This window comes from Monodelphis domestica, chromosome 2 (genome assembly GCF_027887165.1).
Source record: "Monodelphis domestica isolate mMonDom1 chromosome 2, mMonDom1.pri, whole genome shotgun sequence".
Classification (NCBI taxonomy): Eukaryota; Metazoa; Chordata; class Mammalia; order Didelphimorphia; family Didelphidae; genus Monodelphis; species Monodelphis domestica.
Genome location: NC_077228.1, coordinates 536,164,033 through 536,178,952, shown reverse-complemented (window position 1 = coordinate 536,178,952; position 14,920 = coordinate 536,164,033). Strand labels below are relative to the sequence as shown.

The 14,920-nt window shown below is 52.4% G+C and overlaps 1 protein-coding gene across 7 annotated transcripts in view; it reads right to left on the bottom strand.

The window, feature by feature from the left end:
• Nucleotides 1-481: 481 nt before the first annotated feature.
• The window catches only part of COL6A3 (collagen type VI alpha 3 chain), a 91,071-nt gene continuing 76,632 nt past the window's right edge, over nt 482-14,920 (bottom strand). For all 7 annotated transcript variants that reach the window (XM_056820086.1, XM_056820084.1, XM_056820085.1 and 4 more), the window contains 6 exons: nt 14,493-14,595; nt 11,016-11,923; nt 8,757-9,020; nt 6,847-6,945; nt 1,429-1,593; nt 482-1,142 (listed from right to left, as the gene is read on the bottom strand). In XM_056820086.1, coding sequence (XP_056676064.1) covers nt 1,102-1,142; nt 1,429-1,593; nt 6,847-6,945; nt 8,757-9,020; nt 11,016-11,923; nt 14,493-14,595 — 1,580 coding nt within the window. In that variant the 3' untranslated portion in view covers nt 482-1,101. The remainder of the gene's footprint in view (nt 1,143-1,428; nt 1,594-6,846; nt 6,946-8,756; nt 9,021-11,015; nt 11,924-14,492; nt 14,596-14,920) is intronic.

The window sequence follows — 14,920 nt, the reverse complement described above, 5'->3', positions numbered from 1 at the left end:
CTGCCAATAGTACAGAACAAGGGAAGGCGGCAGGATTTCCTCAGTGGTGGAATGTCCAGGGCGAGAAGGTCTTCCACCAAAGCAGACTCAACTCCATTTATGACTTCAGAGCCAAGTCCTAGGAAGGTGTCTGAAGCCCAGGGACTTGTCTAGGGTCATACAACTTGATTAAGGGCCGGTAATAGGATTTCACATTAAATCTCCAGGGTGTCAATCCCAGCTGCCTTCCACTTCACCATGCACATTTTCTAGCTTGCTCCAATTGAGGAAAACTAATATAACCCGGTAATGTGGTATAGAAAGGCAAGCCCTGGCCTTGGAATAAGAGGATATTTGGTGGCTCAGTGGATAGAGCACTCGTCCTGGAGTCAAGAAGTCTTGAATTCAAATCCAGTCCCAGACACTTACTAGCTCCCGGCGCCTTCTCCCGTGGCCCCCCCAGTCAGACGGCGGGGCCCCGAGAAGAACGAGAGATCCAGGCTCACAAAACCTCCGTTCGACTTTATTAAAAAGTTCCTTTGTATAGATTTCCCAAAAACAAAATAAAAATTCACTCCCTCCCGCCCCCTTTTAAATTTCATAAAACACACAACACCAGAGGAATGTGGAGCACAGCCGAGGCCAGACGTGCCGGCTGGGTCCGCGCGTCCGGCCCGATCGCAGAACGTCGAGAAATCGCAGGAGAACCGACCCGGCGGACCCAGCCGGGGAGAGAGGCCGCCCCGCCCCCCGGGAGGCTCCGTACAGCGGGGTGAGGAGCTAAGCGGGTCTAGATAACAGCCGGAGGGAATCGGGGCTTCCTGGGGAGACGTCACGAGGGGGCTCCCCGCCTCCGCCGGGCACGAGAACGGGCTGCTGGGGGCGGGGGGGCAGCGACGTGGGGGGGCCAGGCGGGAAGCACTCAGTCCACACATTTAGCACCATATTGATAGGTCATGCAGCAAAAATGACAGAACATCTCCTTGGAGTCTGCTCCGAAGGGAAAGCACAGAGAGGACAGTGCACGGCCTGCGCTGCCCAGAGCTTCTACGAGGGCGGCGGGCGAGGCGGGAACAGCGGAGTCCTGCGCTGCGGGAAGAGGTACGTGTCCGGCCCGTCACCTTAGGTCCCGATGGTCGAAATGACGCCAGGACTGATGTGTGCTGAGAGGACGAGAGACACAAAGCGTCAGAGGCAGAGCTAAGGGGGCCCCAGCCAGGGCAGGAGCCGGATTGGATCCGCAGGCACTAGGGAGCCATGGGAGACCCCTGAGTGAGGAAGGGGCGCCGCGGGCCAGGCCCAGAGAAGATGAAAGAAGGGCCTTGGCCGGGGCACCTTCCCCTGAGGGAGGGCCGGCTCGTGCAGGCCTGCATTTTTGTGTTGGGGAATGCTTTGGGGTGATCTGGGAGCAGCCCTGGATGGTGGGCCGCCCGAGGCAGCGCCACTCACCATGCATGCAGGCCTTTTCACAGTCCGCCTCCGTGGCGAAGTTGTTGCCGTTGTCCCCGCAGCCGCTGTACCAGAAGCGGCCGCAGCTCTGGCTCTCGGGGTCGTAGAACCACCTCAAGGCGAAGTTTCCACAAGTCCCGATTTCCTGGGGCATCTTGCAGATATCTTGGATGCAGGGAAAAGGAAAAAGCATGATGGGAGCACCGGTGTGCTGGGCACTGGGGCCAGGGGCTCGGGGCGCCCCCAGCCAGTGAGGTAGTGGCAGGGGAAGGGGAGAAGGGGAGAAAAGAAGGGAGGGAGGGAAGAAAGAAGGGGAGAAAAGAAGGGAGAGAGGGAAAGAGGGAAGAAAGAAGGGGAGAAAAGAAGGGAGGGAGGGAGGGAGGGAGGGAGGGAGGGGAGGGAGAGAGGGAAGAAAGAAGGGGAGAAAAGAAGGGAGAGAGGGAAAGAGGGAAGAAAGAAGGGGAGAAAAGAAGGGAGGGAGGGAGGGAGGGGAGGGAGAGAGGGAAGAAAGAAGGGGAGAAAAGAAGGGAGAGAGGGAAAGAGGGAAGAAAGAAGGGGAGAAAAGAAGGGAGAGAGGGAAAGAGGGAAGAAAGAAGGGGAGAAAAGAAGGGAGAGAGGGAAAGAGGGAAGAAAGAAGGGGAGAAAAGAAGGGAGGGAGGGAGGGAGGGGAGGGAGAGAGGGAAGAAAGAAGGGGAGAAAAGAAGGGAGAGAGGGAAAGAGGGAAGAAAGAAGGGGAGAAAAGAAGGGAGGGAGGGAGGGAGGGGAGGGAGAGAGGGAAGAAAGAAGGGGAGAAAAGAAGGGAGAGAGGGAAAGAGGGAAGAAAGAAGGGGAGAAAAGAAGGGAGAGAGGGAGGGAGGGGAAGGAGAGAGGGAAGAAAGAAGGGGAGAAAAGAAGGGAGGGAGGGAGGGAGAGAGGGAAGAAAGAAGGGCAGAGAGAGGGGGAGAGAGGGAAGAAAGAAGGGGAGAAAAGAAGGGAGGGAGGGAGGGAAGAAAGAAGGGGAGAAAAGAAGGGAGGGAGGGAAGGGAGAGAGGGAAGAAAGAAGGGGAGAAAAGAAGGGAGGGAGAGAGGGAAGAAAGAAGGGCAGAGGGAGGGGGAGAGAGGGGGAGGAAGGGGCAGTGGGGGGAGGAGAGGGAGAGGGAGGTGTCAATTTGGAATCCAGAAACCCCAAACTTGAGACCCCCAAATTTGTAGCAGCAGGCAGTCTGAAGACCTCCAGTCTGACCTTGTTGCAGGAGCATTTCTCCCAAGGGAAGTTTCAGACTAGCAATAAATAGACTTAGAAGTACTTTAGGCGGAGCTGGCAGAGTGATCAGGGGATCAGGATCAGGCGTGAAGTGCCTCCTTTTATCCTGGTAGTTTCTCAGGGTGTGTCCAAGCCCTTTCTACAGTACCCAGCCCTGGGCTGGACCCTTCCCTTTCCCTTTCCCTGATACTCCTGTCTAGAACTCCTCATTTCTTTGTAGCCATTGGAAAGCCGCTCAGCTATACCCTCCCATCTTCAGGTTCCCCAGAGGTATGGAAGTTCCCCAGATTCTTTTGTTCTTCGGAGCTGCATCACCCCGGGATTCTGTCCCCACAGTCCCAGGGTGTAGATGCTGTGAAAGTTTGTGGCACAGCCAAGCATTGCATCCATCCCTTTCCTGATTGAAGACTTGGTTTTTCTGACTGTTCTAGTGGTTCTGTGTTATTCCAAGTTGGGGGTGGGGGGAGAAGGGAAGAGAGGGAGGGAGATGGAGGGGAAGGGGGGAAAGAAGGAGGGGGAGGGAGGGAGAGGGAAAGACAAGGGCAAGGATAGGGATGAGGAGGGAGAGGAGAAACGGATGGGAGAAGAGAGGAAGGAAGAGAGTGGGGAAGAGAAGAGGAAAGGGGAGAGAAGAAGAGAGAAGAGAAAAGATGAGGGAGGAAAGGGGGAGACAAGGGGAGGATAAGAAAGGGAAGAAGAGGATGGAGGGGAGAAGGAAGGAAAGGAACTCTTTACCCTTACATTCCCCCCTTTCCCTCACCCCCCACCCCACACCTCACCCCTCCCCTGTTCCCCTGTTTCCCAAACACTCAGAGCTTGGCTGGGCTCTGAGACAGAAGAGAAGAGAAGAAATATCTGAGCTGAGGAGGATTCGCTCTTCAGGGAGCTCTGGGGGCAAAGTGAAGTGAGGAGCCAAAGACCCTCCTCAACAGGAAGTCCACCATGACCACACTTGCTCACACTCACGCTCACACTCACACACACTCACTCACAGAAGGAGGGTCCACTTTCCTTGAACTGAGGAAGCCGTGGGGGCTCCCTTATCTCCCGGCTGGCCCGGGCCCAGGCACGGAGAACGGGCTCCCGTAAATGGGAGGCAGAGGCTGCGGCGGCCGTCCCGGTCTGCAGTGGGAGCCAGCAAGGGAAGAGCAAAGCCCCCACCTGGGGAGAGGCCATCTCTGCAGCCAGGCCTGGAAGCCTCCCACCCGCCTCAGTCGTGCCAGCGTGTCCAAACCCTCCAGGCCGCGTGGAGGAGGGAGAGGGGGCCAGGCCGCTGGCAGGGCTCCGGGAGGAGAGGCTGATCTACATCCGCGGGGAGAACTTGCACGTTGGGAGTCCTCGCCCTGAAGTCACAGACCTCTACTCAAAAAGAAGACAGTGCAGGGGCAGCTGGGTGGCTCGGGCCTAGCGACGGCAGGTCCTGGGTTCAAATCTGGCCGGAGACATTCCCTAGCTGTGTGACCCTGGGCAAGTCACTTACCCCCCAGGGCCCAGCCCTGGCCAAATACCCAGCACTGACTCTGAGATGGACGGGGAGGGTTTTTAAGAATTAGTTTCATGTGTCCATTTTGATGTCAAGAATTCCAGAGTCATTCTCCAAGAGTGCACCCCGAAGTTGGCTTCCTTGGCAGCTAAATGGGCATGGAATGACTACACCAAGGAGACTCCTAGGGGTAGAGCTGGGTAGGGGCTCCCCATTTTACAGGGGGGAAACTGAGGCCCAGTGACTCATCAGTGCTGGAGATACAAAAGAAAAGAAAAGAAAAGAAAACAACCAGAGTCCTTACCTTCAGAGAGCTTATCGTCTATCTGGGGCTCAGAAACCTGGATAGGGAGCTGGGAGGGGGCTCCCCATTTTACAGGAGGGGAAACTGAGGCCCGGGGAGATGAAGCAACCCAAGGTCACCCAGGTAGGAGGCAAACAGATCCAGGGTTCAGATTCACTTCCTCGCCTCCCCTGCCTCCGGGCTCTAACCCCAGAAACCATTTAGTTCGGAGAGTTCAGAGAGAGTCCAGTGTGAAGCTGACAGACTCCCTAATCTGGTCCTCGTGACTCATCGTGAAAGAAAGGGCAGAGCTGGGACAGAGCCAGAAGCTCCTCTAAAGACTGAGTTGTTTACAGCCATGAAAACCTGTTTAGATTGTCCTGACCCCTCGGGGCCACGTGCGAAGGACGGATCCCAGGTCTCCCTGGTTTTCTGCCAGAATGAGGAAGGAATTCTGCTGCTCCATCAAAAAACAGACATCACCAAGGAGGGAACCCACGCTGGAGGGGGGGCAGAGACCCCTGGGGTGACACCCAAACCCAGCCATGATGCTGTGTGACATTCAGAAAGTGGCTCCACCTCTCTGGCCCCCAGATTCCTCATCTTTGACACAAGAGGATTCACTGATCTCTAAAGGTCTGATCTTGGGAGAAAAGCTGTGCCTTGGGGTACTTGGGGCGCCCGTCTGCCACAGAGGACGTGTTTGTAAAGTATGTTGGGGAACAAAGTCCTTCTCAGCCTTTAAAAGGACCGAATGTGTGTCGAGACACAGCGCTGGGCCCAACGCACACGTCACGCGTCCCTAGACAAGAGTCAACTTCAGAAAAATGCTAGAAATGTATTTTTCTGCTTAAAGTGCATGCAATGACTCCAAGAAGGGAAGGATAGAAAGCAAGACCCCATTCCCCGTGCCAGTCACACCAATGCTTTTTCTGTAAGCAAAGGAGTGGAAACAAAGTAAATTCCCCTCACTGAGGTATGACTAAAGAAGTCACAATGCATGAAGGTGTACTATAAGAAACAATGAATCAGGGCAGCTAAGGAGTAGAGAGCCAGTTCTGGAGATGGGAGGTCCTGGGTTCAAATGAGGAAGGAAGGAAGGAAGGAAGGAAGGAAGGAAGGAAGGAAGGAAGGAAGGAAGGAAGGAAGGAAGGAAGGAAGGAAGGAAGGAAGGAAGGAAGGAAGGAAGGAAGGAAGGAAGGAAGGAAGGAAGGAAGGAAGGAAGGAAGGAAGGAAGGAAGGAAGGAAGGAAGGAAGGAAGGAAGGAAGGAAGGAAGGAGAGAAGGAAGGAAGGAAGGAGAGAAGGAAGGAAGGAAGAAAGGAAGGAAGGAAGGAAGGAAGGAAGGAAGGAAGGAAGGAAGGAAGGAAGGAAGGAAGGAAGGAAGGAAGGAAGGAAGGAAGGAAGGAAGGAAGGAAGGAAGGAAGGAAGGAAGGAGAGAAGGAAGGAAGGAAGGAGAGAAGGAAGGAAGGAAGAAAGGAAGGAAGGAAGGAAGGAAGGAAGGAAGGAAGGAAGGAAGGAAGGAAGGAAGGAAGGAAGGAAGAAGGGAGGGAGGAAGGAAGGAAGGAAGGAAGGAAGGGAGGAAGGGAGGAAGGAAAGAGGGAGGGAAGGAAGGAAGGAAGGAAGGAAGGAAGGAAGGAAGGAAGGAAGGAAGGAAGGAAGGAAGGAAGGAAGGAAGGAAGGAAGGAAGGAAGGAAGGAAGGAAGGAAGGAAGGAAGGAAGGAAGGAAGGAAGGAAGGAAGAGAAGCATGTGAAGAATTAAATTAACTGATACAAAGTTTACCCTCTGATTAACTTTAAACTTAATAAATTAACTGATACTTAAGTAACTGGTAAACATAAACTTTACCTTCATTTCAGGCACCATCTATACCTCCTCAGCACCAAAACCTCGCCTCCTGCCCCCAGCACTCCCTGGGACTTTAATAGATGAGCTTTTGCCGTAGCTCCATTTCTGAACCATCTTCATATTGTGTCCCACCCCATCTTCTTTTCGAGCTCCCCCTTATATGTCCCCCCAGCACTAGAATGTAGGCTCCTTGAGGGCAGAGATTGTGTCACTTGCTTGTACCTAAGTGCCTCTCACTTAGCAGGTGTCTGGCATATAGTAAGGGCTTAATAAATGTTCTCTCTCTTCGAATAAAAATGTCACAAAAAAACAGAAACAACAAAAATGCTGAGACAAATTTTAGGTCATTCCAATAGCCAAGCTTGCCCCTAAAAATGAAAAGAAGACACACACACACACACGCGCACACACACACACACGCACACGCACGCACACGCACACGCACACACCATTCATTACAGGGGTGAAGTAAGTTCTAATCCTCTAAGTTACACTGAGTTGCTGATCGGATGTCCACTTATGAAACAAAGACAGCCCACTACTGCGCAGGGCAGCGACTCACCTGCTTCCTTCCCTTTCCACGGCTCAGAGTTCACCATGAGGTTGACGGTGGCACTTGAAGCTGACCGTGGCGGCTGAGGTGGTGGAGGCTGGGTCTTCCCTACAGGAAAGAAGAAAAGCATTTTTGCTCCCAGAGAAGCAGGAAGTCGTGGAACTCTGAGGGGTACCAACACTGCTTAGCCACTGGCAGAAGGCAATTTTTCAGGCTTAACTGACTACTAACCCTTAGTGAAGATGGACATTGAAATGGGCCAGGGCTTTCTATAAACAAAAGTGCCCGTCAGCTCCTGGCACATGATTAGCATTTAATAAACACTGACCGATCATTCTCTAAAAACATAATTTGATCCCCTGATTCTATTCCTAAACCAACCAACCAAGGCAGCCTCTAACCTCCTGGGTAATTCCTGGGAACCATTGTTAAAAATTTCTCAGAAATCCGGGTGTATCCAATTCAAGAAGCCTTCATTAGCCCCTTCTGTGTGCCAGGCACTCTGCCTGTATTTACTGGGATGTATGAGGACAAAGTGCTTTCGAGGCATTTGTCTTCCACTGGGGAATGGGGAGCAAAATGTGTCCAGAGACAGGTTTGCGTCACTGAAGACAGAACATGGGGAGGATGGACCATTGGGAAACCTCTGCAGAAACAATCCACCATCTGATTAACTTCACATACAAATAATGCCCGAGGTCTCTGTTCTTTTAGTTCTATTTTCAGAAGTTCAGGGAGAAAACAGACTTGAGCCTTTTCAGGCATGGCTGGGTGGTTCAATAGATTGAGGGACAAGCCTGGAGTCAGACGGAGGAAAAAAAACAGCTTTAAATCTGGCCTCAGGCACTTCCCAATGGTGTGACTTTGGATAAGTCACTTAACCCCGATTGCCTAGTCATTGCTGCTCTTCTGTCTTAGAATGGATATGAAGATGGAAGGTTGGTTTGTTTATTTAAGTCTTGACGATGAATTAAATCCAAGTATTTCGGACTTGGCTCCAGGAATAGATGATAACTGTGTAAAGGGGCCAGCTTTAGGAAACCCCAACAGTAATGCCAATCCATGTGACAGCGTCCAGTTACAAGGAGAAATGAACCAAAGTCCAGCTTCCTAGAAGGTTTCCATTGAATGTAACCTCAATTCTGTGCGTGTTTGTGAGGTTCAAAGTTAGAGCACCTGGAATAGCCTTTCAAATTGGTCCCACCTTGAATAATACCCCACATAGTGTGCATTTGGGTTAGCATCCATTCATAGACATGGATCAGGAGCCCCCACCGATGTGTTTCCTTTGCCAGCAAACCAGGAAACACATTCGAAACAAACGAAATTAAACAGTCCAGCCAGGAAAGTGACAGGAAAAGCCTTCTTTCTCCCTGTACACATACCTATACAACTTTGCACTGTGGCAAACGTTAAACCACTGCTGGGGAAGAGGGCATGCACACGCACAGGGAAAATGCATGGACATGGCATGTTTACATCCATGTAAACACTTCAAAGAACCATCAAATCTCAAAATTGGAAGCGATTTCTGAGATTTATAGTCCAAAGAATTCGAGGAAACTATAGTCCAACAGTTCATTGGGCAGAAGAGGGTTAGTGATTTCCCGAAGGGTACACAGCTCAAAATCAGGTGGTCCAACCCAAACTTGAACTCCAACCCCCTGCATAACATCTCTAATCATCCAGACGTTGCTCCCAATCACTCAAGACCTCCCAAGGCCGCTTGTCCCACCTTTAGGCAATTCTAATTATGATGCTATTCTTTACAACACAGACAAAAAGAGAAAAGATTGTCACTAGTTCAGAAACAAGATGGAAATGAGGTTGGGGCGGGACACTTTGCCTCCATTGACCAATCTAGCTTCCATGTAAGTTCCGGGGAATTTTTTTTTAATTAAAGCAACAAGGAGACTTACGTGTAGTGAACATTCCCTCGTAGGTCGCTTTGACCTGGGATTTCAGGTAGCTGACGACGGCTACATGATATGTCTGTCCAGCAACAAGTCCTCCAATGACCCGTTCGGCCACAGTGAGGTTCTGTCTCAGGACAACAGAGCGGTCATGCGTGGAGGTGATGGTGAGGTCATAAATATAAGGGTTGGGTTGGTCAGGATTGACCCAGCGAAGCCTGGCACTGTTCTCCGTGATCTCAGAGACGTGGACTTCTCTGCTTGTCTTAACTAAAATAAAAAACAAAACGGTCACACGTGCCCACGTGAAGTTACTGCTGAAAGATTCTCATTTTAAAGTCAGAGGAACTCCGTCATCTCACTGGCAAAGGATGTAGTCAAACTAGGGGATCTGTAAAGACCTTCTACCTCTACATCCGTTTATATGGCCTATTTGTGCCTCAGTTTCCTCATCTGCAAAATGCCCTGCTTGGATTCAATGGCCTTGAAGCTAGGTCACGTGTTCCTAATATTATCTAAGAACTTCTAATCCCTGGAAAACGTTGCTCAGTCCCGGGACACAAAGCTGCAGAGCTACAATCCCCACCAGGACAGCTGATTCAGACTTGTCTCCCTGCTAATTCGGACTCTCGGCTCAATATTCTGATTTTTGAGACTTTCCTTGACCCTCTCTCCTATGTGCGAGAGTCTGGCGATGGGCATCCAGCTCCTCGTGCTATGCATCGGCCTCAGAACCAACCCAAGTGCCGAAGGGAAGCCGCGTGGACTCTCGTTCGGGAGAGCCAATGAGAAGAAGCCCTGGTGCCCCAAGCAGATGAGCTGGCGTCCATCTCTCCTTTGGCGGTGGGGCTCAAGGTCCTTCGGTGCTAGGCAGCGCCTGCCAGGAGTTGCATTCTGCGTGGATTCTCCCGAGAAGGGTCTGGCCATTTTGAACGCTGCTCTGGTTCTAGCCAGCGCTCCTCCGCGGCGAGGCAGCTTACCGTGCTGAGCAATGTTAGCATCGTCTCGACATGAACATCCAAATCACTGCCTACACACCACCGAGAAAACCACACGGGCTCGCTTTCCGGAAATCAGCCTACCCTCGGTGCCTTGGCCCCAGCAGAGCATTCTTTTCCCATGCTCCCTTCCAAGACCGGGTCTGGTCTACGGGCTAGCGGGGACGGCTTCTCTGCTCTTCCCTTTAATAAACTCAGCAATCACAGGCTGCCTCATTCCAGGGACAGGGAGGCTATTCCACACACGTATCGGGTTCCGTGGTCTCCAGAGGGTCGCCAGGGAATCTTCAGAGAGACAACTGCAGGGTGAGAGGGGCCTCGGAGGACCTCGAGAGCATCCCCCGTCCCCAAGGAATCTGCTATTCAGCCAGGGGTCCTCCGGCGTCTGCTGGGAGCCCTTCAAGGAAGGGAAGCCATCGGGGGAGGCGTCTCCACTTTGACACAGTTCTCTTGGGAAATTTTTCTTGACCTCAAGCCTAAATTAGACTCTAAGTTCTGCCCGTTGCTCCGGATTCTGGCCTCTGGGACGGAACGGAGCGAGTCCAATCCCTCCTCCGCAGGACGCCCTTCAGCTACGGGAAGACGATTATCCTGTTCCCCCCCGCCCCGACATCGAGTCAAGAGACAACTGGAGGGTCCCTCGGCAGGAAGCTGACGGAGGTGGTTTCTTTGGGTTCTATATTGGGCTTCCCAAGACGCTCTCTGAGGACTCTCCCAGCCTGGGGCTCTGGGATCCCAAGAATCTGGAATTCTGCGATTTGGGGGATTCTGCAGCTCTGCCTCGGGCTGCTACACATTGGAGAGGATTCATTTTTACGGGCTGACCTCCATGTGTGCTGTCTGACGACCTGACTAAGCCTAACCCTAATGTCCTCTGCTGGCCAAGACGGCCATCGGTCATGCCATTGCTTTGGGGGTGGCGCATTAGACACCCAACTCCAATTCTCCCCAGCCCTGGCTGCTGCCTGGAATCCCTCCAGGAGCCCTTGGTCTCAGTTCAAATCCAGACCCCCTTCCTAGGTTTAGCCCTCATCTGTGCCCCAAGAGGAGGCCCTGAGAAACAGCGTGGGATGGGGGAAAGAGCTGAACCCTCCCTTCTAGCTTCTCCTTCTTTTAAGGGAGGAATCTGTGAGTTCTAAAGTGCTGCTGATGAGAAGGACCCCATGAAAGGCCTTTGAGGCTGCCCTCCATCGCTAAAGTGCCAGAAGGGAGGAGGGGCTTCCTGGCTCCACAAGGCTCTGCCTCCCTGGGGGGAGGACACACGTACCTGCTGGCTTTGAGGACAGTGGCTTCGTGGCCTGTGGTTTGGTGGCGAGTGGTTTTGGAGTCACAGGTTTTGTAGCCACTGGCTTTGCAGCAGCTGGCTTCGAGGCGACTGGCCTCGCTACTGGAGCGGGGTTTGCTGGGGCTGGTTTTGCGGGGGCTGGGTCAGCAGGGGCCTGCTTTACGGGGAATGGGTGGGCAGCAACAGGATTTTCAGGGACCTGCTTTACAGGGACTGAATTAGCAGAAATGGGATTGGCAGGGTCCTGCTTCACAGGGGCTGGATGGGCAGGGGCCTGCTTTACAGGGACTGAATGAGCAGGGGCCTGCTTTACAGGGGCTGAATGAACAGGGGCCTGCTTTACAGGGGCTGAATGAGCAGGGGCCTGCTTTACAGGGACTGAATTAGCAGAAATGGGATTGGCAGGGTCCTGCTTCACAGGGGCTGGATGGGCAGGGGTCTGCTTTACAGGGACTGAATGAGCAGGGGCCTGCTTTACAGGGGCTGAATGAACAGGGGCCTGCTTTACAGGGGCTGAATGAGCAGGGGCCTGCTTTACAGGGGCTGAATGAGCAGGGGCCTGCTTTACAGGGGCTGAATGAGCAGGGGCCTGCTTTACAGGGGCTGAATGAGCAGGGGCCTGCTTTACAGGGGCTGAATGAGCAGGGGCCTGCTTTACAGGGGCTGAATGAGCAGGGGCCTGCTTTACAGGGGCTGAATGAGCAGGGGCCTGCTTCACAGGACCTGGCTGGGCAGAGACCTGCTTTACAGGGGGATGAGCAGCTGCTGGATTGACAGGGTGCACTTTTACAGGGTTCTGCTTGACAGAAGGTAGAGTTGCTGAAGTCGTGGGTTTTGTGGTAGTCACAGGCTTGGGTGTAGAAACAGAGGTCGCGTTGTTAGGAACGTGTCTGGAAAACAAAGGCAGCGTTAGCTCTGTCCATAGTGTTTCTCTTCCCAATTAATTCAGTGCAGCAATCATTGATGGCATGCGTACTGTGTACAAAGGACTGTGGCAGGTCCTTCTGAACGCAGGCACAAAACCTGCCCTCAAGGATGTTCAATAGGATGTGTCGACAAACAATATTTTATTTAATTGGCATTTAATTAGCATTCAAGGTTTACTGAGCTCCTCAGTCCTCCAGGCCATGAGCATCCATTAAGGGCCCACTCTGTGCCAGGCATGGCATTAAGGGCCCACTCTGTGCCAGGCATGGCATTAAGTGCCTACTATGTGCCAGGCATGGCATTAAGTACCCACTATGTGTCAGGCATGGCATTAAGTGCCTACTATGTGCCAGGCATGGCATTAAGTGCCCACTATGTGCCAGGCATGGCATTAAGTGCCCACTATGTGCCAGGCATGGCATTAAGTGCCCACTATGTGCCAGGCACTGGCAGGTGCTGAAGATTCAAAGGCAGACAAAAATTCCCTACTCTCAAGGAGCTTGTTGCAATCTAATGGGGGAAACAACATGCAAACAATTAAGTACCAACATATCACAAAACTTAGAGAGGTGAGAACTATTATTATTATCCCTATTTTTCAGATGTGGAAACTGAGGCTGAGAATGACTCCATGATTTGCCTAAGTCACAGAGGCTCACGAGGCAGCATGGGACCTCGGGTTTGCCTGAATCCAAGTCTAATAAGGCTCTGTGCCTCCTTGCCACCAAAAATGAGCTCCAAGAAATGTGTGCAACCAACCAGAGTAACATGTGGATGCTCAGCAAGACCCAAGGATGGAGGGTCTTAGAGACAAGAGACCTCTGGCCCAAGCGACGGCACAAGATGCCCAGGACTTTGGGTTCTAGTGAGAACTGAAGGGGAATATTTATAATGGCAGGAAGGAGATCTGTTCTGCTGGAGGATCTGTCTCAAAGAGTGCTGGCAGGCATGGCACCCAGCAAAAAGAAGAGGCGGGAAACGGAACTCCAGTTGTGATGGAAGGGGGCGAGTCTCCGTAGAACGCCTGTAACGGACACTGTCTTACTGGCCCCGTGATGGGGCGCAGTCCTCCAAAGAGAAATCTTTGAAAGGAATTAAGGAATGGAGACAGGGAGGGGGGGAAGAGGGAGCCAGAAAGGGAGAGGCAGACGGAGAAGAGAAAGGAGAGGGGGGGACCCACAAAGCAGAGAAGGAAGCTGCCTCGATGACCAGAATTGAGTTCAAATCTGGCCTCTGGCACTGCTGGGTGACCCTGGGGGAGTCTCCTAAACTCTCAGATCCAAAGATGACCCTTGACGGGTGAGAACTGTGGAGCAGCCCTGATCTGAGGCAGTCAGCTCCCTGCTTGTTCCGCCCCAAAGGAAATCCCACGTCTGGGCCACATTCCTTTCCTTCTCCCTCCCCTGCCGGAGCACGTTTCTTCCTGTACTTAAGTCGAATGAAATCGTGGGTTTTCATCTCTCTGGGCTGGTTGAAATGTAAGTCGCTCCTCCGAGCAGGGGCTCAGGAAGGGGACTGGCCATCCTTGCCATCCGCATGAGGGGCCATGCTCCAAGAGCACGCCCCATGCCATGGCGTCCTTGCGTGCCCACTTGGGAGGCGCTAACTTCCCCCAATTCCTCTGGCTCTTCTGCCCCAGACCTCAAGACAGGAAACACAGTCACTGCGTGGTTAGGCCCTGAGGCTTTGCCAATACCCACATGGGCCCCGAGAGCCTACTCAGCAACCGCTGCCTTCCTGGGCACAAGACAATGCCTTGGCTGGGCGATGGGCAAACGGGGCCTCGTGCCTACTTGGCAGAGCTCTTACGTCTTTCCTAATGTTGTTTTGTCCGTTCATTTGGGGGTTGGGAGGGCCGTGAGGGTGGGATGGGAACTCGCAGCATCAAATGATGCCTATCGGCCACCAGACGGACTTTTCTGTCTTGGAGGATTCACTTAATAGTGGAATACTGTTAGGCTAGAAGAATGATTTCAGAGAAACCTCGGGAGACTTCTCTGGACTGATACAGAGCGAAGTGAGCAGAACTAAGAACACCCTCCGCACAGAAGCTCAATAACACAAGGACAAGCCACTTTGAAAGACTCGAATGTTGGTGGATGCCGCGATCGGCCGTCATTGCAGAGGACTCGTGATGCCACCCGTCTCCTCAAGGGTAGAGCGTGGACTCGAGACGAGGAATAGAAATGGTTTTGGGCATGGCCAATGTGGGGATTTGTTGTTCTCGGTTATACGTACTTATTACAAGGATTTCTTCCTTTTTCCCAATGGAGAGAAAATAACTGCTTTGTTATTTGGGGGAAAAATGTTTTTCAAAGTTCTCAGTTCCAGACAAGTTAAGGGAAATGTCCATCGTTACATGGATTAGAAACATCAGAGGCGAGACTCGCCTCCAAAGCTGCCCACTACACTACGTGGCATCTAAAGTACAGCCTTAGCAGCTTTAAAAACAAGGGCACCATTTGGGTGTTTGCTCTTTCCAGTTGCAATTCTGAGCTTTTCCGAAGAAGCTCCTGGAGAAGAATCACTTACATTTGCCTTTGGCCCAACTTGATAGGATTCTTGGCTGGCTGGTCCCCTTGGAACCAATCGCATTGCTTCCTGATATCCGGAGACAAATAAAAGGCGTTTTCACCTGTTCAGAAAAGGAAAGAGCCAAGGTGGGATTGTTGGGGTGGATGCTAAAAGGATCCCTCATGGATCTGGTCAGGGCACACTCTGCTCATTTCCACAGGGTCGGGGAGGAAGAAAGTTCCTGGACTGTGCTCCACTGGCCACATTAAAGGTGCAGTTTGGTTTTTTAGGTAGAGAGGGAAATGTAGTCAACTTGGAGGACCCAGCCCGACTCCCTCCCCTTAAAGAGGAGAGGAAATCCATCCTCCACACATCTACCAGGATGATATTCCCAAAACACAGACTGACCTTCCTACCCAAAGCCAAGCTCCCCTCTTGCCTCTAGG